The 24,392-nt window shown below is 38.0% G+C and overlaps 2 protein-coding genes across 3 annotated transcripts; both read left to right on the top strand.

The window, feature by feature from the left end:
* The first annotated feature begins 227 nt into the window (after window positions 1–227).
* Window positions 228–9,453, top strand: LOC131333095 (uncharacterized). The gene is made up of 8 exons (XM_058367436.1): window positions 228–855; window positions 3,574–3,732; window positions 4,543–4,874; window positions 5,947–6,286; window positions 7,954–8,102; window positions 8,200–8,293; window positions 8,951–9,022; window positions 9,115–9,453. The coding sequence occupies exons 1-8, from the start codon at window positions 487–489 to the stop codon at window positions 9,157–9,159; spliced, it is 1,560 nt and encodes a 519-aa protein (XP_058223419.1). The 5' UTR covers window positions 228–486; the 3' UTR covers window positions 9,160–9,453.
* A 3,613-nt stretch (window positions 9,454–13,066) lies between these two features.
* On the top strand, window positions 13,067–17,921 carry LOC131333645 (tetraspanin-18-like). Of its 2 annotated transcripts, XM_058368268.1 has the most exons (6): window positions 13,067–13,212; window positions 13,928–14,121; window positions 15,020–15,119; window positions 15,999–16,079; window positions 16,711–16,815; window positions 17,417–17,921. In XM_058368268.1, the coding sequence occupies exons 2-6, from the start codon at window positions 13,958–13,960 to the stop codon at window positions 17,633–17,635; spliced, it is 669 nt and encodes a 222-aa protein (XP_058224251.1). In that variant the 5' UTR covers window positions 13,067–13,212; window positions 13,928–13,957; the 3' UTR covers window positions 17,636–17,921. The 2 variants fall into 2 exon arrangements, with proteins under 2 accessions (XP_058224251.1, XP_058224252.1); XM_058368269.1 differs by lacking the exon at window positions 13,067–13,212 and having other exon boundaries at window positions 13,303–14,121; window positions 15,040–15,119.
* Window positions 17,922–24,392: the final 6,471 nt, after the last annotated feature.

Here is a 24,392-nt window from a genome sequence, read left to right as displayed (position 1 = left end):
GGTGTGAATTCTTGAAAGTGTGAATTCTATAGGAGTGTGAATTTTTCAAAAGGGTGTGAATTCTGTGGGTGCTGAAAAGTGAAAAAGGCAAAATAGTAAAAACATATTTAAAAAGGACTTGAACGAGATAACACTTATAAAATAGGGTTTGTATGAAACCCATACAAAAAAGTATGGGCGGCCAGGAATTTCCCCGTAAAATAGTGGGAAAATCCCTTTCAGAAAGTGGGCTCAACCCAACCCGAATGAAACTCCCATGGGGTTCGCACACCCGAACAATGGGTCTATCGACTCGACCCCCTCTGAGCCCTCTCCTTCACTTGATTGAATTCACTCCTTCAGCTCTCTCTACTCTCTAGAGCATCTCTTCCGCTTTTCTCCCCATATAAACCCTAGCCTCTATCTCTTCGCGTGCGCTCTCTCTCTCTCTCTCTCTCTCTAGACTCTACCTCGGCAACAGGATTGACAGACAGAGAGAAGCCAAAAATGGCGGCTTCATACGACTACGAAGACACCGTCGTCACGTCGCAGCAGCAACCTGACTCCCTCGGCTACGACCCGAACTTCGTTCCGGACTCTGTGAAATCCTTCGTGGTGCATCTCTACCGCCACATCAGAGAGAAGAATGTCTACGAGATCCACCAGATGTATGAGACCTCCTTCCAAACCCTAAGCGACCGCATGTTCAAGGACTCCCCCTGGCCCTCCGTCGACGCCGTCTCTCCCTTCGTCGACAACGACCACGTCTTCTGCTTGCTCTACCGCGAGATGTGGTTCCGCCACCTCTATGCCAGACTCTCCCCCACCCTCAAGCAGCGGATCGATTCCTGGGATAATTACTGCAGTCTCTTTCAGGCACGCCCTAGCCCTAGCCTTTTTTCGATTCGATATATGTCCAGTTTTGATTGATTATATTGTGCGGTTGTTGTTTTAAGAAATTTAAGTATCAATAGCTTCTTTTAAGTAACCAAATTTCAGCAATAGCCTATATATATATATATACACACACACACACACACACCGAGGATCAAGTCAGGGCGCCCTGACCGGAGCTTATGTCCGGACTTTTGATATCAGCCGTCAATGAAGGTTTATGACCGGTCACAATTAACTTTTTTTCGGAAAAAGTTTCATTAAAATCTAGACCATTGAAAACAAGATTCAAACAAGATTCAACGGATGAGCGGTGGTCCAGACCTATGAAGCACGGGTACTTCGAAAATGTCGCCGTACCGGGTACGGGTACGGGTACGGCGTGGGTACGGCAAAAACGTACCCGGTACGGCAAAATTATGTCGGGTACTTTTGGTAATTTTGGGTACGGCACGGGTACGGCAAGGGTACGGGACGGGTACGGCAAGGGTACGGGACGGGTACGGCAAGGGTACGTTTTAGCCCAAAATGAAATTTTTTCAAAATTTATGGGATTTTTTTGTAAATAATTATAAAATGTGGGTTTATTATGTAATTTATTTGTCATTTATAAACACCTCTCTCTCTTTGTCCCTCTCTCTCTCCATCTCTCTTCTCTTCGTCTCTCTCTGTATATTTTTTTTATCGATCGGAATAATCTCTCTCTTTGTATATATGTACGAATGTATGCATGTGTAATGTATATGTATATATGTATCGGAAATTCTGAATACTAATAGATATGCAGTAGATATGCATATTTTGTACTGATTTTGCTTTTTGTTGGTAAAATGGGTTTATATTTCATTTTATGCAATAAAAAATAGAAAAACATTATATATATATGCCGTACCCCCGCCGTACCCGTACCCTACTTTTTTGGAGTTTTGCCGTTTTCCGTACCCGTACCCGTACCGTACCCGTACCGCGTACCGGTACCCGTGCTCCATAGGTCCAGACTTAAACTTCGGTCAGAAAGCCCTGATAGGAACCGGACTATATATATATATATATATATATATATATATATATATATACAGTCCAGCTCTTATGAGGACCATCTCATTTAAATAAAATGCGGACCTCCCTTTTCTGATCGAATTTCAATGATCCGAGCCGCTCAATGTGTTCAGAACGTGATTTTAAGGATACTTGCGAGAAATCAGCAAAAAAAATGATTGGGAAGGGCTTCATCCGAACAGTTTTTGTTTATTTTTTATTGAACGATTCAAATAAAAACTGCTCGGATGAAGCTCTTTCCGATCTTCTTTTTTTTTGCCAATTTTTCGCGGGTACCCTTAAAATCACGTTCTGAACACATTGAGCGGTTCGGATAATCGAAATTCGATCGAAAAATGGAAGAAATGAGGAGGTCTGCATATTTTAACTAACTAAAACGCGTACTTCCTCATTTGAGACTGACCATATATAGGGCTGTTAAGGAACACCTAAAAAAATATCCTAAAAAACACCCCAAACTTTGATAATCCGACCTGCTCAATGTGTGCAGAACGTGATTTTAAGGGAGCTTGTGAGAAATTGGTAAAAAATATATCCGGGGAGTGCTTGTTTTGAGTAGTTTTTAATTGAACCGTTCATTAAATATGAGTTAAAAACTGCTCAGATTAAGCCCTTTCCGGTCATTTTTTTCTAATTTATCACGGGTACCCTTAAAATCACGTTCTGATCACATTGAGCGGCTCGGATCATCAAAATTTGATTGAACTATGAGATGTATTTTTAAATGTTTTTATAGGTGTCCCCGGAATATATATTGGTAGCTATTTATGTGGAACATTTCCAGTAATAACATTTACATTAACTTATCCTAATTTTGTACAAATCAAATCATACAGTACTCCACACGATTATAGAAAATTTTAATATCTAAATGCGTGTTACACATTTCGATAATGAGTTAGTGAAATAAATAATCTTGTGTGTTACGCACCATAGGCACCGTTCAATTTCTGAGAAAGAAAATTTTAATATCGAAATGTTGAACTTTTCAATAATTTTTCTTCAGTTAACAAGAAAGTTTTGGGACTTGCGTCATTAACTTTCCTATTCGGATTACTCTTTTCGTAAAATTTATCCTACAAAAAGCGAAAGATATTACAAGAATCTTGTTTTCACATTAGTTCCCTACACAAGTAGACTACTATATCTTGAAACTATGCGGGTTCGCACCTCCAAATAAGGGGTTTGAACCCCATTGTTATGTTTATGATTATGATAGCGTAAAAGTGTGGAAATTGTTTATGAGAAAGTCATTTGTCATTAGTTGTTTATGATGCCAGTTGATTTCCCCAAGTACTTGTTGAGATTTTTTCGATTTCGAATTGTTTAACTGTTTAACGTAGAGCATCAATTTTTGGGTTGAAGGTTTACGATTTCCATTGATTCTCATTTACTAGAATTCAAGTAATGTAAGAGGGAAGATTGGATGATATGCTCGTTCTTAGCTTTTGGGTTAAGGAAGATGTGATTATGCAAGTTTAATGAATTGTTATAGTTCTTTTTACTTTCTAGGCGAATTTTTCTCTATCAGATTTTGCACATGCTTACGCCCCCTTTATTTAGAATCTTGGGTTTCTGTCCCTGCTTAAAATTGTTTGGAAATGTTTTTTATTTTGTTTTGTGATGTGCCAATGTGTTTAGGTGGTGTTGCACGGAGTGGTGAATATGCAATTGCCGAACCAGTGGTTGTGGGACATGGTGGATGAGTTTGTGTATCAATTTCAGTCATTTTGTCAATACCGGGCAAAGATGAAGAGCAAGACTGAGCAGGAGATTGCCCTTTTGAAGCAGTTTGATCAGGTATTGATATCTTATTATGAGTTTTTTTCCGGTCTTGCAGTTTTGGACAAGAATTGAAGCAAATTTTATTTCGCAGAAGAAACTTGGGTGAAATGCCAAAAAACTTACTACGTAGTGAGACCAGGTAGGAACTTTCAAGGCTAGTAAGTAGTGATAGAATTGTGAAGATGCAAGGTTTACCTGATAATACTATACTAGAGACTAGGTGCGCAGTGCACACCAATTTAGGGATATGCTTTAATGCTATAGTATATGTATGCATGCTTGTGTGGTAGGTTAGCACTTTTATAGATGTATGCACTCGACTCAGTGAACATGCTGCAAGTTTTGGTGATTGGAGTGGAGAGAAGTGCGTGTGTCAATGCCTTTCACACAGGGAGAGAGCTGTTGGTCGTTTTTCTACTGAGAAGCTAGGTTTTCATGGTGGAAAGTTGTGGCTAATATTTTGGATGAATTCACCCCTTTTGTCCCAAGTTGATATTGACGTTGTGGTTATTGAAAATTTGAGAGTTTATAGCTGGAAGAGCCTTCTAGTAATATTTGATGTTATATATTCTTGATATCCATATTACCATGTTCTACTACTCAATTATACTTCCATATATTAGTTTTAAATTGCAGGATGTCGGATGATAGACTCACTCCGTTTGGTTTAACTTTGTGAGAGTAATTTTTAACTCTCGGCACAGTTTCCAATAAATTTTTCTCTCTATCTCTCTCCACTCATTACCACTCCAACTCTTAAAAATAACTTTCTAAAATGTAAACCAAACAAAGCCCAGTGATGTTTCTATTTTCCCTCCTTTACAGGCTTGGAATGTGTATGGTGTGCTCAACTACTTGCAAGCACTTGTTGAGAAATCAATGATCATTCAAATCCTAGAGCAGGAGAAGGAAGGCCTTGAACAGTTCACCGCAACTGATGGATATGATTACAATGGTGGCAGCAACGTCTTGAAGGTTTTGGGTTATTTCAGCATGGTGGGCTTGCTACGAGTCCACTGTCTTTTGGGTGATTACCATACTGGTCTAAAGTGTTTGCTTCCCATTGATATTACTCAACAAGGTGTCTTCACAAGTGTAATTGGAAGCCACATTACGACCATATACCATTATGGTTTTGCCAATCTTATGATGCGGAGGTATATTCCTGTCTATGATGTTACAATTGATGTATCAACAATTTTAATATTTTAGGTGTTGGTTTCTTAGACAAAACATCATTGGTAATTAGTAAATATTAATAGAAAGGGAGTTTAAAGCACATAATGCTAAAAATACATGCTGGTTCATAATGCCGGTGCCGGCATTTTTTATCATGTAGATGCAGCATGGCAGTGCATAATGCTACAAATACATGCTAACTATGTCTAGTAAGTTTCTAATAACTAGGGCTGCCCGCGGATCGGTTTGATGCGGATTGGTCCGGTTCTCAATCCGATCCGTTCGCGGCGTATTGTCGTTTTCTCCATCCGCCAACCGTTTGTAAGTTTATTTGGTTGGTTCGGTTTGGATGCGGTTGGTGTGGATCGGTTTGGACGGTTTCGGCGGATTTGAGTATGCAATTTATTTTTTATATATACACCTAAAAATCGAAAAATAAAGCTCCAAAACTTTCAAGTCCTATCAAGTCCGCCACAAATTCAAACTAGTCTAAACCAGTTATATTCATCCACCCTAAAGTCTAAAGATAAACTATTACATTATCCAATTGAGTTACGTTCGTCCATAAAAATGTTAAAAGTCCAAAATGACATCAGAGAAGGTTACTAACATTTTCAACATAAAACATAAAAACATCATTGAATACATGTTTATTACTTTATTATCTGTGGAATTTTGTTCAAATTGGTCAACATCATTCATAACCTTCTGTAGAGAAATAAGAACATTGCTGATTGGCAGATTGAGCGGAACCGAACCGAAACCGATCCAGAACTGTCAGAATTAGTATTTTTAGATCCATATCCGTCCGTAGCATGTCTCGGTTTGATGCGGATTGGGCGGTTCGGTTCATCCGTTGAACAGCCCTACTAATAACAGTTAGAAAGGAATGCCTGCATATCAATGAACACATTTTGCACAGCTGAAGCTCTTTGGCATGTGTATATACACACCTCCTGTTCCTGCTCTCACACTTGCTCAACTATCTAATTCATGTTGAATTTGCCTTAATTTTTTGTAACCTGAAAATAAAATCTCGCATGTGTACAGGTATGTCGAGGCGATTCGAGAATTTAATAAGATCCTGTTGTACATTTACAAGACTAAGCAGTATCACCAGAAATCGCCGCAATACGAACAGATACTAAAGAAGAATGAGCAAATGTATGCCTTGCTGGCTATTTGTCTCTCGCTATGCCCCCAAGTGAAGCTTGTTGATGAGGCTGTGAACTCACAATTGCGGGAGAAGTATGGCGAGAAGATGTTGAGAATGCAGAGATATGATGACGAGGCATTTGCCCTCTATGATGAGCTCTTCTCATATGCATGTCCTAAATTCATTACTCCCTCTGCTCCAAGTTATGAGGAGCCTCTTGTGAATTATAATCAGGTAGTTTTATATTATCTATGGCTGACTTGAGTGGGGGGACATTGCCCAAAAACGCGGTAGTTGATACTACACTGTACTGTTTTTTGACAGCTGCATGTTTTTGATTGGAAGATATGCTATGGTTGGTCATTAAGCATAATAACTTGAACATTAGAAAATTTTCCTTCAGTTTAGGAAATTTTATTATCATCCTTCCTGTAAGAGTGAAATCCATGAAAACTGTGGTTTCGTTAAATATCCATAGTACCACCTAGCTTGGACTTAACGTGACCAACCATGACGAATCATAAGTGAGGGAAGTTGTATTTCAATAACGATTTGTGCCAGTTTCTTGTGTATGGTGGAGTCTACTACCTTCCTAAGTTTGTAGAAGTTAAAGAAATCAAGTTATCCCTAGAAGTCTTCGAGTATGTCTTTCTACAGCATACCTCTTTTTGTTAGAGCAAGCACATTATTGCTTCAGGCTTAGGGATATGAATATGGATCTCTAGTGCTCACTTGGATTTTAGAGATGACTGAGCATTGACAGAAATGGTTCTCTAGGAATGTCCAAAATGGGATCCCTTCCGAGGTGTCTCATTGGTTCCAGTGAAATTTTGGTTGTAACAGTGGGTGAATATTTATTCCTCCAGATAAGTAGTAAAATGGTCAAAAAGAACATTTCTGTAACCAACCCAACAAAATTGAACCATGAGTTCCAATTTATTGTGCTGTTTTGTGAATCCTTTTTGGTCATTTTCCTCTGTCGAAGTCATTAAGCCCAGCTTAATTTAGTTTTCATTTTCAATTTTTTCGTATACTAATCATTTCGATCTATGTTTCCCTTCCACCTGTGTTCCCATTAGCACGGAATAAGTGGTTCTATCACTCTTCTGCATTGTTGCATCTCCTGGGGTTTGTCTGCATGGCTTTGTTTCCTTGTTCATAAGGTGTAACTGAGTCATTTGAATTCATAAGCTGCAATATCTTCCATATGTGGCACAGGTTGAATGAGTGAGCAGCTGCTGCTCGCATTCATTAAGAAGTAATCAGGTCAAAAAGGTATAGATTTTCTAGTGGGTTTTAGGATGTAGCACGAACATGCTACAATACACCGACACATAATTTTAAAAAATTGGAGGATGTGACGCGTTTTGGGGACACAGTGTAAAAATTATTGTTTGTGCTATTATATGAATAAACGGTACAAACTGTGAATATGTAACACAATGATACCTACATTAAATCATATATATCATTACATCATTCACAAAAGCATTTCAACAAATAGCGTGTCTTTGTTTAGGTGTCTTTATAATCAATAAAACGTCATCCGTCACACAAAATGTAATACTTCCTAAGTTTTAACTAGATTCTATTGTTTCGGTTAACACCCCCGACTTGTTTTGCATGTGTCCTGAGAGTGGCTGGAGCATTTTTTAGAGTGTCCTCGGAGTTTCCAAATGAAAAAAGTTGAGAAAAAGTAGGACACTGAGGGGACATAATTGGAATGAACTAGCCTTTTCAGACATGTGTCCGGAGAGTGTTGGTGTCCGACACCGGGACGCGACCTCTGACCAAGTGTCCATGCTACATGGACACAGACACCCACACACTGTTGCACACACACCAGAACCACACCTACAACCACCTGGATAAGTATCTGAATTAGTGTCTATTTAATTCAGGATGCCTATAGACTTCAGTTGAAGCTGTTCTTATATGAAGTCAAGCAGCAGCAGTTGCTGTCAGGTGTCCGGACCTTCTTGAAAGTGTATTCGACGATGTCCCTTGGGAAGCTTGCAACTTACATGGAAGTGGATGAACTCACTTTGAGGTTAAATCATTATCCAGACCTTGTTAATTTGTTTGTGGCTCGATTATGTATTGTCTGGTATGACCGCTGAGCTCTTTGATGGGTAATTGCCTTGCAGGACAATTTTGATGACATACAAGCACAAGACTCATTCTGTTGATTCTGATGGAAAGATCATTTCCAATGCTGACTTCGATTTCTACATCGATGATGTATGTCTGTAGTTCATCAGTATCTTATTTATAGCTGTAGTCTGTTAGGGCTTTTTAGGGGATCTGGTGGTCCAAATGACTATTTCCATAATTCATTTGAATTGTCATAGGTTCATAGTTTAACCAAAACATATTTGGGGTTTGGAGCCACAGTCTTGCAATTTTCAACTGAAGAAGTGAAATTTCAGTTGGAGCCAACTTTGGATAGCGATTCTTATGGTTGCATAAGTTGGTCCTTGCCTTCAAAAAGATTACCACCTATGTGAGACCTGAGAGATTAGGTTTGCCATGTACCTCTGACTACGTAGAATAAGGCAAATGCCAGTTTATACAATTTTAGTTACAAGAATTCCAAGGCGCATGAAGTTAGGTGGTTGGAGATTATTCAGATCAGCTTGCAGTACAGTTATATACCCTTGTTCTAGTTACGGTTTTTGAAACTTGCGTTTTGGAAACTTGAAAATAACTGAGCTTTTAGAAAATATGAAGACAACGTTTCCAAGTTTGAAATTATTTCCATGGAAAAATGATTTGGCCGTGAAAACTATGATTGTTTTCGTTTTCATATCTGATAAATGTTCTACGGAGCTGATTTTTAAGACAAGCCTTAGATTTGTTAATCTGTGGATCTGACTGACCCTATTACTTTCAATGTAGGACATGATTCATGTGGTTGAATCAAAACCAGCTAAGCAATACGGGGATTACTTTTTGCGGCAGATTGTTAAGGTTCCCTTTCCCTGCCAGTAAATTTAGTTTCATCTTCCCATGTTCAGAACTGTTTGGATCCAACTTGAACTGTGGTTGATGTTTGTGTGCAGCTCGAAGGTGTGATGAATGACATGGACAGGATTAAGCTAGACTAACTGGGCCTTGCTCAAGTTTTTACTACGATTGGAGCAGTTTTTTCCCTCCCCCGGCAGCGTTACATTTTGGGCCTTTTCCCCCTAAGTTATTGCAATGTTGTATATGCGGAATGATTTTTCATTTGAAAATGCTTGCCAAACAAAGATAGAGTTCATTGCAGTTGCAATCTTTTAGTGTATCTCGATAGCACAGTATGGTGATTTTACTTTCACTGCCTCAACAATCGACTTGCCTATTTTTGTTTCGTGCTCTTGGTTTGATGCTAGTGAGAAAGTGTTATTTTTTTTTTAGCACAATCAAGTGTTTTTCCGCAATTTCAAACCCTTGTGATGATGGAAAATGACTAGTTGGTTTCTCATGATTGGCCCTCCTCCAGTGGTTGCTAAAATATGTTTTGGAATGATATAGTAAGCTGATTTTGAGATGCTGCTAGTCTTCTACGTGTGTTGAATGATGATGATGCTGGGCAGTTTCATCGAATTATAATGATCGTTTATTGGTTGTCAAAAAGGTGCATATTTTCGACTAATTGTTGTATCAAGAAATTACAAGACTTAAATTAGGGTTATTTATTCATCAAACAAACTGAAGGAAGCGATGCTGATGGCGGTAATGATGTAATTACACAAACTAGAACCTAACTAGTCATGCTACTACTACTTTTTAGCTGTGTACGTTACCTATAATTCCTTGATTGAAGGTGATCCCGAAGAAAGAAGAGTGAATTTCACATCCGCTTTGAAAGTGAAGAGAATAAAAATAGAGTGTGTTGCTACTCCGGTAGTTTACCTGTGTGAGAGTAGAGACACCTTGTTTGGTTCAAATTTTTGAAAGTTACTTTTGATTTTAGCTTCCACCACCTCCTCCACTACAGTACAGTAGGGATGCAAATAAATGTGGACTAGTAGAGTAGTATAACTTTGTTGGGTGGTCCTATGGTACACACTCCTAATAAGGGGATGTACCATACGTACGATGATTTTAAACTCTTGGATTTAAAAGTGAATAATCTGAACCATCAATTTATTAAATCAATTAATAAAATGAAAAAATGGCTTAACAGGTAATAGGTTATTCTCTCTTCCTTGACTCTCTCTCCCTCTCCCTCATTTGTAAAATACTGCAAATTATATAACATAACCATAATTGTTATAACACAAAAAATTAGCATTTTTTTTTACCACAATGTGTCGTACCAAAAGAATATTTAGAATTGCGCATTCAATATGCTTGATATAAAACCAATTTCTCTGTTGTCACTGAATGTACGGTTAACTTGCAACCGCAACACAATAATGACGATCAAAACCATTGATTTAGTTATATTTATTGATTAAATAATTCATGTAATTTTTTGGCTCGATAGGGTTTAGAAAGCCCTTTCATCGGCACCCAAATTCTATAGTAAAAGGAATTTTTTTGTCTGCTTAAGGGTCTAATGATAAGCAATCAACTTCATTCTTGTATTTAGATACATTAAATTTTTTCGATTACGCAGTTGTCGATATCTAATTTTGGTGACAATACTGAATATCATATATGACTTGATATTTTAACAGTTATGATCGATCATTCTAAAAATACACTCACTAACGACGTTTAGTTATGATATGGTATTTTGCCGATTATAACTATCGTTAACTGAATATTCTGATTGAATTTTTTTATACGACACGTTGTGGGTATGAAAACGTTAATTTATGGTGTTGTCATAACAAATTTGATTATATTACTGAATTTATGGTTTTGTATTTTGTTGATTATAATTATCGTTAACTAAACATTTCGATTGAATTTTTTTCATACGACACGTTGTGGGTATGAAAACGTCAATTTATGGTATTGTCATAACAAATTTGGTTATATTACTGAATTTGTGATATGATATTTTGCTAATTATAAGTATCGTTAATTGAACATTTCGATTGAATTTTTTTATACGACACGTTGTGGGTATGAAAACGTCAATTTATAGTATTGTCATAACAAAGTTGGTTATATTACTGAATTTGTGGTTTGGTATTTTGCTAATTATAACTATCGTTAACTGAACATTCCGATTGAATTTTTTTATGACACGTTGTGGGTATAAAAACATCAATTTATGGTGTTGTCATAACAAATTTGGTTATATTATTGAATTTGTGATATTTTGGTCCTGTTACGAAATATTTTAATCAATTTCCTTTGCTATAACAGTTGTGGGCATGAAAATGCCAAATTATGGTATTGTCATAACAATTATGGTATTGTTATATAATTTGTAGTATTTAAATATATTTTCTTTTGATACGACACGTTGTGGTAAGAAAATGACAATTTTAGGTGTTGTCATAACAAATTTGGTTATTTTACTGAATTTGTGGTATTTTACACATGTATTTTGTTTGGGTATAACAATTGTTGATTCTAGTACGACATATTTTGATTTTGTTACGGAATATCATACGTGTTAAAGAATTTTTGATACGACTCATTGTGGTAAGATAATGCCAATTTATGGTGTTGTCATAACATTCATTTGTGGGTAGCATTATTTAATTTGTGATATTGTACACATATATTTGGCTATGGTACAAGTATTATGGTTTCTGGTACGAATAATTATTGTTACATAATAACAATATTTTTTAACTATGGGTAACCTGCTAATGACCTGTTAAACAGGTAAATTTTAAAGTAGAAGTCGTAACTAGCATAAAAAATATGCATTAGAAAATCAAAAATCGTCATAATAAAAATCACATATTGTCATAATTTAGACATACGGTATACTCTGTGTACCATAATTTTGTCCTACTTTGTTATTTGAATTCCAATGGAGTAATAATTTGTATCACAGCTGCCTAGTAGTCATTGGTCACTCGGAAGTTACTCTACTTGTTAGTACTAAAAATTAAAGATCCTCACCTCTGGTCTGGCAATTCCTTCCAGCAAAAGCCTTGTCCTTGTGGTAAGAGAGAAAGAAAGAAGGTAAGTTAGCAGTTGAATGTTAGAGCATCCACAGTGGAATAAGCAACACCAAAATATTGCTAAAATTAATAATGTTTGCTTAAAAAAGTGCTCACAGTGAAATAATCAAACTTAACAATCTCTTAACAACTCATCAAATTTTAGCATTTGAATAATCAAAACTAAACTTTTTACCAATAATCAAATTAAGTAATCCTCACATTTTCTCAATTAAGTGCACTCATCATTACACAAAAATCTTTTCTCTCTCTCAACAATGTTTTCAAAAAATAATTTTAAAAATAATTTTTTCAGAAACTATTTTAAAAAAAAACTGTCTTTTTATGAACTTTATTTTATAAAAATGGTGGTTTCTTCATTTAAAAAAAAAATTGTATTTACACAAAACTGTTTTTTTACACTATTTTTTTTCATAAATTATTTCTTTATTCAACTATTTTTAACTTAAATTGTTTTTTTTCCTTCCAAAAACTGTTTAATAAACTGTTTTTTTTCAAGCACAAATATTTTTTTTATAAAAACAGTTTCTAACATAAACTGTTTTTTCAAAAACTATTTTTTAAAAAGATATACGTGAAATGAAGGGGAAAAGTTTGGAAAAAACTTAGGGAAGAAAGCAATGGCCCCATCGGTTTTGATTATGTGCAAAAAATAACCAATGTGGGATTTGACATTATTAACTTTAACAATCTCTAAATGGATAATCAAAATCTGATGTGGCATGTTTTGATTATTCACTTTTGCTTTTTCCACTGTGAATGCTCTTAGTTGTACATTTGGAATTGGCTTCCAAAGTTTTTTGTCTCACAATTAATGATTCCAAATCTAAATCTAACATTCAAACGGATTATATTATACATTTTTTTTTTTTTTTGAATATGTGGATTATATTATACATTAATACAGCAGCAGCAGTAGTAGTAGTACTCCAGTATATTGTTGTAAGGTAGCAGACCCCAACCCCCAACCTCCCGTCTCCTTCCTTTCTCGTATCTAACCACATTTCTTCCATCCCCCTCTGAATTTGCTTGTAATTGCATACTGGAGTGGAGTGAGCTACTTACGCAACGCCCGCCTTGGTATGCTCTCTCTCTCTCTCTCTCTCTCTCTCTCTCTCCCTCTCTCACACTACACGCTGATTAGATTAGAGACTTAGAGTAACTTAATTTAGAAACGCATATCCTAACACAGATTCAAATACGACGTGTTTGGGATAATTCGATGCATGTGGGCCGCAAGTGAGGCACACATGAATGATACGATTGTGTACGCATTTGTGTCTAGATTCCTCTGTCGAAATCATTTTCATACTGATCCTGTAGAGAATGTGCAGCAGTGAGCCTTCTCCCTCTAACCCTAATGGCCAAACGCTCCGACAAGCCTGTCAGTCTCTTGCTGCCTAAAACTCTGCCAAGAAAGCGCTGCTTTACGTTTGATCCTATGTGCCCATAGAATGCTATATTTGAAATGAGAAAACCATTACCAATCAAATTTAGTCGCTTTCTGGACTTTAATAACTACTCTTGATACATAATACAATCGAAGTGTCAAGTTGGAAGAACCTTCTTTATTTTCGTAAAGGGAAACAGGGGATACACATAATTGGCACCGAACACTGCAAAGGATAAGTAGTAGTATGTAATTACACTCGAGGTTGAGGTTTTTGCAACTGATATCTACAATTGTCCACTTTAACTTTCGGTTTAAGTTATTGAAGTGATTTTGTGGTCAAAAATGTTTGTAGGTATATATGTATATAGCTTTATGTTCAATTGATTGATTGTGAATGTGCAGCTAATAGTATAGGAGAAATTCTGCTAGAAAATGAGGAGGAGCGGCAGGTATTGTTTGTACAATACGTTGAGGGTAGTGAATGTGGTTGTAAATATTTTTGGGATGATCATCATCATATACTCCCTTTGGCTTCTCAAGAAGTGGTTTGATGGGGTTTCTGACCTTCCTTCTCCTTCTAATCTTCCTAGACCTTGGTAACAGCTCTTTCTCTCTCTCTCTCTCTCTCTCTCTCTCTCTCTCTCTCTCTCTCACACACACACACACACACACACACACACACCCACACACGGGCCAAACTAGGATTTGTAAGTAGTGGGCCAGGATTTATCTGGGCTCGACTCTCTCCACCACACATGTTTTTGGCTCCACAGACTTTGTGGTGGAGAGAAGAGTTGGGCCACCACGTGGCGTGGCAATGCCCCTGGAGCATTGTATTATTTTTGGAACCACCCAACAATAAAGCAAGTGGTCACTAAATCTGAATCTAGAGTCTAGACCCAACATGTCACTTCCAGCGTAGAATTCTTGATATGCATGGACTTTTTCATCATCTGACAATACCTCATTGGATATATTCTTTTTTTTTTTGGTAGAATAATGAAGAGTGGTCCCCGAGCTAGCTTGCGTGCACCACAGGACTAATCTCTCTAGCCCCCCACCAGCCTTTGCTAACCCAATGGGTTTTTATGCATGGGGTGGCCCCAAGGGCTTTGGATATATTCCTGTGGAGAGTATTCTATTAGGAATGAGAAGTACTGTAGATAGTTAGATTTGTAATCATACATACATGATGACCGAAATGTCCTGAATTATGGATCCTGATTAAAAACGACAAAAACTTCATCAAAATGAGAAGAAGAAATTATACATCTACTACATTATGCATGCACAAAGTTGGTTCAGGGCCTGACAAACAAAACAGAATGGCTAGTAATGTTGAGACCTCACATTGTGAGCTTCCCTTGAAAAGAAAAATAGACCGCCCTTCCATTTCATTTTGCCTTCTACTATCTGTCTAATATAATGTTTCGATCATGTTTTATTTTCATAGCAAATTGAATTGAAACTGCCTTTGTTGCCCCTAATCCACAGGTTCATCAATGTATGTTTAGGTGTTGGGATTGCTGTCTGCTTGAGCACTCTTTCAGGCCATATGGTTGCAAACTGTATCAGCAAATCTATTCTTGGCGTAGTATCCTTTCCATTTAGCTTATACACACTTCCGTATTTCCACTGTAATTCTTCCCCAACAAGTTAAAGCACAAAAATCTTTACGGCCGTATCTGGCTCAAAGAATCAGATTTAGCAGCTTCATTTTATTAGGAGTACATTATGATCTCCTTTTTTTCAGGTAATGAGCATGGATTTGTGCAATGGATCGAAAGAATAACTGATGAAGATAAATATTGTACATTTTCCCTCCATCATACCCCTATCCCTTAGTAATGTTACACGATCTGGGATTGAATTCCCAAAGCTAGCTATTGAAGTGAGGATGCTCTTACACTTGTATGCTTCATATAACTTTGGTATCCAGGGAATGGGAGACTTCACTTCATAGGTAAATCCTCTCACAGAGCTATGATACCAATCTTAGAGTGTGTTTGGAACGTAGGGAAAGATAGAAAAAGGAAGAAAAGATAACGATTTCCATTCCTCCCCCCGTCACCCCCATATTTGGTTCCTATTTGAGAGGAAAATAAACAAAATGGAAGGGCAATGAAGTCGAAGCTATTTGTCTTCACACTCTCTCTAAAAGTGCTTTCTTGTTTACTTTCTTCAAACTTTTCTTAAATCCCTCCACAAATCAAGATCCAAACACCAACTTAGGGAATCCTGGTGTCTACTGGAATCTTTACTATGCCTGAACGTATGCATAACTATTGCTTTGCCATAACAATCGGCAGAAGCTACTTTCAATATTCTAGCTGCATAAAGAGAAGCACCAATTTTGCTATATTTCTAGGCAAGATTTCCATTTCAGTTAAATGGAGTCCATTTTTTCTCTTCCTTTTTAGCTTTTAGCCATTGCGATTAACTCTAGTTGAATCGTCCTTAACCAGATTTGAAGTATATTGTCTCCATCTTCTCTCTTCTTGTAATCCAAGCTGCGGTCGTTGTAGTGATTTTATTCAGGATTGATTGGGATTCAGTAAGTCTTCTTGTACCTAAATCAACAAGGTTTGCTTTGTAGCGACTAGCGAGTACTTCACACTAATAAAGAATGGATTTGACCTTCATAAACTGCCAGATTTCATTCTCATTTTCTATTTTCTGGTTTCCCTTTTACATAACAGTTTTTGCAAACAATTTCATAAATCTAGAATTTAGAAACATCCCACTTTCCGGAAAACACCAAAGAGGTTTTCAAATTTTTGAAAACTATTTTTGCTCTTAAAACAACAACGATACAAAAAATTATTTCTTCTCAGGACATTCTTTTGTTTTTGTTTCTGTAATCAGTGAGAACTAAACAGAACACAAAAACAATCCAACCAGACTTTATTTTACAGACTTGTATGCAAACATTTTTACTGAAGTTGCATACGTAAAGCTGCATAAATTAATGAAGTGAATGAGAGAAATTAATTGAACAGTTTCCCTGTCGTTTTCCTTTCTTGTGGTAAATCATTCAAGAAATTCTTAATCCAAACACAACCTAGTAGGTGTCCTGGTGATGGGCTCTGACTCGTTTGTGATTTCCAGATGCTTCAATGCACTCATTTTTGTATATGAAACTAATTTCTTAAGATGCTAACTTTCCTTGGTTTATTTTGTGATAGCAAATTTTCAGGTACATTGATGATGACCATAAGGGATTCAGGAGTTTCCTTCTTTTCCATATAGTCGTTTGTCGCTTGATTGGGATTGTAGTTTTAGTGGCTCAGGTATTCCCCCTCTTCTTATGACTTCAAATGAATTCTCTACAAGCATGATATATGTCTTTGAATAGTGTATTGAGACAATGACAATTGAGATTCGTTTTGAGAACATCACAAATGCAACCAGATTATGTCAATATTCTATTGATGAGTGGAACAATAGAGGTCGTTCGACTCGTTCCAATCTACAACTAAAATTTGGTTGACGTTCTAATGAAGGGTTCTAGTATAGAAGAGTTAATGGAGCTTCAGAGATGGCACACCCTATTGTATTTTCCTCTTTCATAGTGAAATTCCTACGCTGATCCTCTTCGTGCAAGTCGTAGGCTTTTAGGCTTAAACTGAAGCAAGCATCTAAATCCTTGCTTTCTTTGTGTGGTTTTCTACAATTCTCTATTCCGATTTTCTGTCATAACAGAGATCTTGAGTGCAGTTTTAACGTGAAGGTTCAATTGGTCATACAACTGAAATATTTAGTTCCAAAATACTGGTCATAGCTGTCTGCCAGAAAGTTGTTGCTATAAAAGATTGTCATGGAAATAAGGGCCATTGAAGTTTTCTTATGCTTTCCAATTGTAAATGAACTAACATCAGTTGGAATTTTCAGATCAAAATTGTTGTTCTTGCTGCTATTCTTTGGGCTGTAGGAGGAGAGCTTATTCTTGACAGTAACATTCCGGCTCCAATCGATATCAAACAATCGTTCTTGGCAGATCATAATTCACCTGTAATCGATGCCCAACGATGGCGGGAAGAGATTTTGAAGCATTACATGGATGGAATTTTTACAAAATCCTTCTGCCAACTTAGAAGAAATCAAAGCTGACTCAAAATTTTGTGCTGAAACTAACAGTAGAAACGGTTTTTATTATTTATTTTTTGGGAGATTGAGCCGAGTCATAGATTCATTACTTCAGAGTAGGAAGGAGTTGAGGGAAATGCAATTGATCAGTTGTATTTGAGCCAATCGGGCATGGCATAGATGAAAGTGTGTCTCTGGAATTCAAGGCCTTGTTTGGATAATGTATTTGTGCGGGACCTTAACAGGGCAAGAGAAAATGATGCGGAACTCAAAGATAAATTTAGTCTCCGCACTTGCTTTTTTCTACAAAGGCCTTCTCTTTGCCTTTTCTTTTGGTGGTTGTACAAATTTAGAGTATTTTTAGATACACATTAGGGCTACGAACGAGCTATAGTACGCTTGAGTTGAAATTTAAGAAGCTTTGAAAATGTATACAACCTTGGGTTCGTTTTGTCATTAAAGTCTATCTGAAATAGCTATCAACAAGCTTTCAAAATGTGTTCAAGGTTGGCTTCTTGACAACGACACTATCGCAAACAAGCCAATCAGGATTTAAAACTTAGAGCTCTAGATACGACCCGAGGATTAGGCTAATACTGTTATAAAATTAAGACTAATATTAAAGAAACTTGCATAAAAGTAGACAAATATAGAACACATCTTGTATATAAAATAGTTTTTCAAGGATTATTGTGATCAATCTTCCAAACCCGATGCTGTTAAAAAAAAAAAAAAATGTTCCAAATCGATAGTATTCTCATTACTTTTCCTATGTATTTCACTCGTTCTTTCTTCTCTCTAATTTCTCAATTTTTCATTTTGGAATATTAAAATGCTTTCAGTAGAGATTATATTCTATACGGCCCCTCCATTTACCCAGTATTGAACTGACACCCACTAAATTAACGACACGAGTACCTACCTAATGTGATCACAGCTCCCTCTTCTTCTTTCTACCTGCTCCTTCCTTCCTTGGTCCAGCGGCAAGCCCCTTACCCAACAAGAATTAATTTGTGGCGACACACATGTACCTTCCCTCACCTAATCAAGCCCCTTCCCCTTCCCGCCGTTGCTTCCGAAGCATAGGTAAGGTCGCCCCCCATTCCAAACTGAACCAGAACTTGGTCCCTTCCCCTTACCCAATCGCCGAGATCCGTCTGCCATTGCGTCTTCTCAGTCGATTGCCCTTTCCTGATAAAGATCCAATGAGGGATTCTTCAATCATAAATTAACTTTACTTCAATATTTATTTATAGCAGAATAATTTATCTAAGGCTTTGATAGATAGGGATTTATGAAATGTATAGTATTTCTCAACTGGAAACTCTCATTTTAATGGACGAATGATGGTGAGAAATTGTGATAATTCAATTTTTTTAAAAATGAAAATTTTAAAAACCCTTTTTGACATTTCTGTCACCGCTACTAGATTCAAAACAATAGTAACTTTTGAGAATTTATCTGAGAATGAAATCCGAGTCTGGGACTGAAGTTATCGGCTAGATTTTTCCAAACTAGCTCGCACTGTAGACAAAGATTTTTTTTGGCCAACCGATGAATTCTCGAGACTTCTTCATTAATGCAAATTAAACCAATAATTTGGCAGACAAGGCAGTAGTGGGAGGATATTAATTATTTGGACCTGGGCTACGTATGTGGACTATCAAGTTTTCATTTGCTCATCTTATAAATACTCTTCCTCAGTATTTGTTTTTCCAACTAGCTAGAATTACAACATACAACAAATACTCTCCCACTCACTTAACCGAAGTTCTCTCTGCCATAATTCCCACTCAAACACATCTTCTCTCTCTCTCTCTCTCTCTCTCTCTCTCTCCATCCTTACCCGTATAATACGTCCCTCCTTTCCTCCTTGAAGGCACCCGCTCCGGCGAACCACACCACTTCAGCGTACCTCTTCGGCAACTCTCTCTCTCTCCCCCCGAGGTGAGTTCTCTCTCTTTCTTATACGACTGCGACCACCACGACTCCACCACTAGTCATAACACCACCACCCTCATGGTACACCACTACATGCTACCATTACCACCACCTGCCAACCGCCACCAATACCGTGTCACCATCTGTCGACCACCACCGACAGCGGGCCACCTTTGGGACCTCCCCAGTCCTCTATTGAGCTCACCCTAAATCTCTCGGTTCTCCCTCACTCTCCTCGTTTATAGGCTCATTCTATAATGATAATAATAAGAAGGGAAAAGGTTATATAACGAGCATAAGGTGAATGATTTTGGTAGCCATAAAATGATCGTAGGACACTCCTATATTTTACTTTGGACACCCTGATTAAAATAGTAAAAATATTTGGGATCGGGCCCGTATAACCATATACCCATGCATTTCGGAGAATTTTTACAAGTCAGGAGGCTTAATCAAATTGGGTAAATAGGTTATTAATATTGTTGCGCAATTATGTGGTCGGGCAGGTGACGATCAATATTTGTATTCATGGTGATTTGTGGTTCACTTGTCAGGTGAGAGTACGATTTACCTTGGTTACATAATATTCTCTTAACTATTTTGTGATTGTTTATTTATTGCTGTGTTGAATAAAAAAAATTACAAATTGTAGAAAAAAAGTTTCAAAATAACCAAGCATGTGATTAATCTAAAAAGGAAAAGTGGATAAAAGATTTTGGAGTAACATCTGGGTGAAGAGCTCGATGAACTATGTTGATATGTTTTGGCGCCTACCGATGGATACGGCCGGGTATTCTTGATTGATTTGGATTTGATATCATCTCCCTCGTTTGCTGGGGTCGATCTGTAACGCCCTGAATTTTGGAACGTTAAATAAGAAATTTCATTGAAAAATAAATGGAGTCTGGCTCAATATTACATCATAAATCTTACAAAAGTAATTTTATTCAAATAAGGGAGGGAACTATGGTTCCTATCTACTGCTCCGCTTCTTCCTCCATCCTGGCTAACTCTTCGGCTCCAAAGGCTTCCAAGGTGTAGAATTCACCATGTTCATCTATAAGATCTGACACATTATACCGGCGTCGCCACCAATTTAATATGTCAGGGTCACCAAAGGCAACACCGTGAGCTACAAAAGCTCAATAGAGTAACCTATACCCTCTAACCCTTATACTTACGAACAAGCGATCATAAATTTAATAATTTTTACATAGTTCATACATAATCGACAAAATGGTTAACAATGACACATCCACATTCATTATCCAAACTAACGTTGGTGTCCATTATTTTCCAAGTTTCTCCTACGCGACTCCTCGTAGACCGTGTCACCATTCCATATTTCATCACCATATTAACATTTCCAAAATCGTTTTTAACTCACCCAACATCGGTTCCGCCGTTCCGGTCTCCCGAGTATCCTCACAATGGTTCCGCCGTCCCGGGTTTGCATTGGCACACTTTGCATTGGCTCCTTTCCGCAGATAACCAAGCCACACACCCAACCTCGGTTTTGCTGTTCCGGTCTCCCGAGTATTCTCACAATGGTTCCGCCGTCTCGGGTTCCCATTGGCACACAAAACACACATCACACAATGGGCTACCACATCCGGCCACATTGCGGTTTTCAAAACATTTCTCCTTTTTAAAACACGCATTTTCATTAACCACACCCTAGGTGTCATGTTTCTACTTTCTCGATTTCTGTGTCTCGTTTTCAAGCATCGACTCCGCGGTAGGACTTCATATGTAATCATAAATCATTCATTGTAATCTTGAAACTAAACTAGCAAGATCATCCAACTCTACATTCCTAAGCATGCTCAAATCACAACTTAAAGCATAATGCCACATGTACGAATGCCTTTGAAGTGAAAATCACTTATGCTTTACGACAAGACAAGTAATACAAACAATTCATAACACCTGCTTATAACCATCTAAAGATCAAAATACGAATACTTCTATCAACGATAAAGTCTCATCTTTTGAAAAACCGTTCTTTCTACCTTTGTGGGAAATTCAAAACAACACATATTTATTAGAGTAAAAATCGATTATTCCAACATGTTCATACTACCATTTAGCAAAACAAGTTTATTCACTATCATGCATTTCAAACATTTAAAAGCGATAGATAACCTTATCTACTTAAAAATATTTCATGTTATACTTTGAACTAAAGAGTAAAGACATTCTACTTTTCAATATTCGATTCTACGCTATACGTTGAGTTAGGGGACAAGGGATTCTACGTATACTTAGAGACAGTGTATATGGGACTCTACCTTTCTTCTTGGCGGTAGTGACGACTACGGAAAATAAGTTGGCGATCGGGCGGAGTAATTTCCTACGGTTGGCTTTCGGTAGCTTCGAAAGAGAAAGGTTTCTCTCGAAACTTCTTCGTGACTAAAACTACTAAACTTTATGGATCGAAAGAGGGGTTTAGGTTGAGTTTCTTGAAGAACACAAGAAGTGTAGGGGGATGAAAACAATTAGTGCTTCGGATCAACTGGATTGCAACGGCTTATTCGTACCTTTCCACCGGAACCCTAGCTCGACGTCTGAACCCTAATCTGCAAAATAGACAGGGGGTGAGCGCACCTTTGCCTCTCGTGGCAAAGGCCCTCCGATGCCTTTGTTAGTATCACGTACTAGAAAACTCAACCCTAATTATCAGTAGGAAAGCAATAATAATGCAATGTATTGCGTACCTTTCACCTCTAGGTTTATCTCATATTTATAGATTTATGGATGCTTGTTGCCCAAGCGTTCCTGTTGCCATAGGATTCCTAACTCGTATAGGAAACCCAGGATATCAAGGAGTCTCGTTTCCTTTATCAGTTTATGGAAAAGAGTCCTTTTAGGATTCTTTTCCTTTAAGAGCCGAACATCCCATGTTCGTTGGGTATCTCTCTCAGATCCTATATTCTTGGGATCTTTATCCCTTTATGGGACATGACTACTCTGGAATCTTCCAGAGTATTCCCTCTGCTCCTACTCTCGATTTAGAGCTCCTTCCTTGTTCGGCTGTCTCATAGCCGAACAGACTTCCTGGACCAGGGACTTCACATGTAACTTGGTTCAAATGTAAACAGAATATCTCCTATCTGCCGAACAGATAGTTTACTCCAGTGACTTGTCGTGTCATTGACCTTTATTCAGCCGAACAGATTGCATGGACCAAGGACTTCACATGTCTTTGTTCCATATCGCTGTTCTTCATACTGCCCGGCGATAAGTCCAGTCGTATTTACCACGTGTTCCCAAACATCACGTGTTTGGTAACTAAATGTATCTGCTCGGGAATACCTCCCTACAATTGCTCCCCAGCTTCATGTATTTACCACTGTTCGGGGGCAATATATGATGCTTAGAAACAGAATTCTATCTAGACCAAACTCTTTTGATCCCGTGCAGTTATAATTTCAATATTTCATTGATGCCTTTTGGCGCCTTTGTCATTATACCATTTCGGGGTAAGTGACTCCACGTGGCACGTTTCATATGCCTAGCATTAATTTTGAACTGACGTTCTATGAAACGGCGTCAGAACGATTTCTGCTTTCCGTTACTTTTACCTGTAACGGCGTGAGAGGAGACGTTTCGTCTCCGTCTCCTACCCTTAAACCCCTGAAAGGGCTCTCTTTGGTTTTTTTTATCCAAAACGTCCAAACTTTCAGTTTTTCTCTTTTAAAGCTTTCCGCCATTGCCGCCGCCTGCAAACTCGATTGCACTCCAGGGAATCGTCACAATATTCTCGTAAGATTCTTGCTCTCATTCCCCTTCTTCTTCTTAGGTTTCTATCTGAGATTTCATTCTCAGATTTTGTGGGTCGTTTCTAGGGTTTCAATTCGTACCCATTTCCATCTTTTCTTCTTTTCTGAATATACTCATGGCGGATGACAACCCTCCTAGACCCAGTAAGTTTAGGAAGCTTTGTGATACCCCTGCTGCCATGGCGGCATTTAGAGAAAAATACAATATCCCTGAAAACGTAGGTCTTGAACTCGCCCCATTAGGAGCGGATAGGGATACTGGATCGTGGGATAGAATGTGTATCCCAATCGTGTCCATAGTCGAAGGCGGGGTCCGTTTCCCCCTTCATCCATTACTCCGCCAGATTTTAAGCTGGTACCGTCTTACACCCATGCAAGTTTCTACGAACGTTTTTAGACTGATAATGGGGACTATAGCCCTAAATGGGATTCTAGAAACCAATTTAGGAATCTGGGACATCCAGTGGTGGTATAGTATAGTACTAAACCCTGAGTACAATACTTACTACTTCAAAGTTAGGAGGGCAGAGAAGCGCTTCGTGCTCAATCTGCCAGATTCTGCTCGTGACCATGAGATCGACTTCCTCTATGTGACTGGAGCATTCGAGCCTTTAGGGGAAGATGGCCAAGTGCTGGGGCTCCATTGCCCCCACATATGGGGCTATCCACGTATGCTCTTGATTTTCCTCTTTTACAATTCTTCATTTACTGCTTTCTCGTAGCTGTTCTCATGGACTAAATTTGGTTTTTCAACTTGAATTTTGCAGCTGAAAACGTTAATCATCGTCCCAGACGTACACCAAGCAACATCCGAACAGAGGACATTAACAAAGTTCTGAAATATAAAGGCGTGCCTGGTACCCGAACAGCTGGTCGGGGTCGTGACGCTGACGTGCTTTTGGGATACTATCCTGCGTACAGAGGTGTCATCGACAGGAGGCTTGCTCATCCTAGCACCAGCGCTGCCTCTACATCAACTGCTCCTCAGCCTAGGAGCACAAGAGCTAACGCAGGAGTAACTGTAGCTGGTCAATTGGGTGAAATCCCTATTTCCGAAG

The sequence above is a fragment of the Rhododendron vialii genome, chromosome 7a (genome assembly GCF_030253575.1).
Source record: "Rhododendron vialii isolate Sample 1 chromosome 7a, ASM3025357v1".
NCBI lineage: Eukaryota > Viridiplantae > Streptophyta > Magnoliopsida > Ericales > Ericaceae > Rhododendron > Rhododendron vialii.
This window is presented reverse-complemented; position numbering and strand designations above follow the sequence as displayed.

What these genes read in the sequence shown, in the direction of transcription:
- LOC131333645 (XM_058368268.1), top strand. Translation starts at nt 13,958, where the DNA reads ATGAGGAGGAGCGGCAGGTATTGTTTGTACAATACGTTGAGGGTAGTG. An exon ending in TCTAATCTTCCTAGACCTTG is followed by an intron (nt 14,122 to 15,019) that starts GTAACAGCTCTT and finishes CCTAATCCACAG; the next exon opens with GTTCATCAATGTATGTTTAG. An exon ending in GCAAATCTATTCTTGGCGTA is followed by an intron (nt 15,120 to 15,998) that starts GTATCCTTTCCA and finishes CCAGATTTGAAG; the next exon opens with TATATTGTCTCCATCTTCTC.
- LOC131333095 (XM_058367436.1), top strand. Translation starts at nt 487, where the DNA reads ATGGCGGCTTCATACGACTACGAAGACACCGTCGTCACGTCGCAGCAG. An exon ending in GTGGATGAACTCACTTTGAG is followed by an intron (nt 8,103 to 8,199) that starts GTTAAATCATTA and finishes ATTGCCTTGCAG; the next exon opens with GACAATTTTGATGACATACA. An exon ending in TTTTGCGGCAGATTGTTAAG is followed by an intron (nt 9,023 to 9,114) that starts GTTCCCTTTCCC and finishes GTTTGTGTGCAG; the next exon opens with CTCGAAGGTGTGATGAATGA.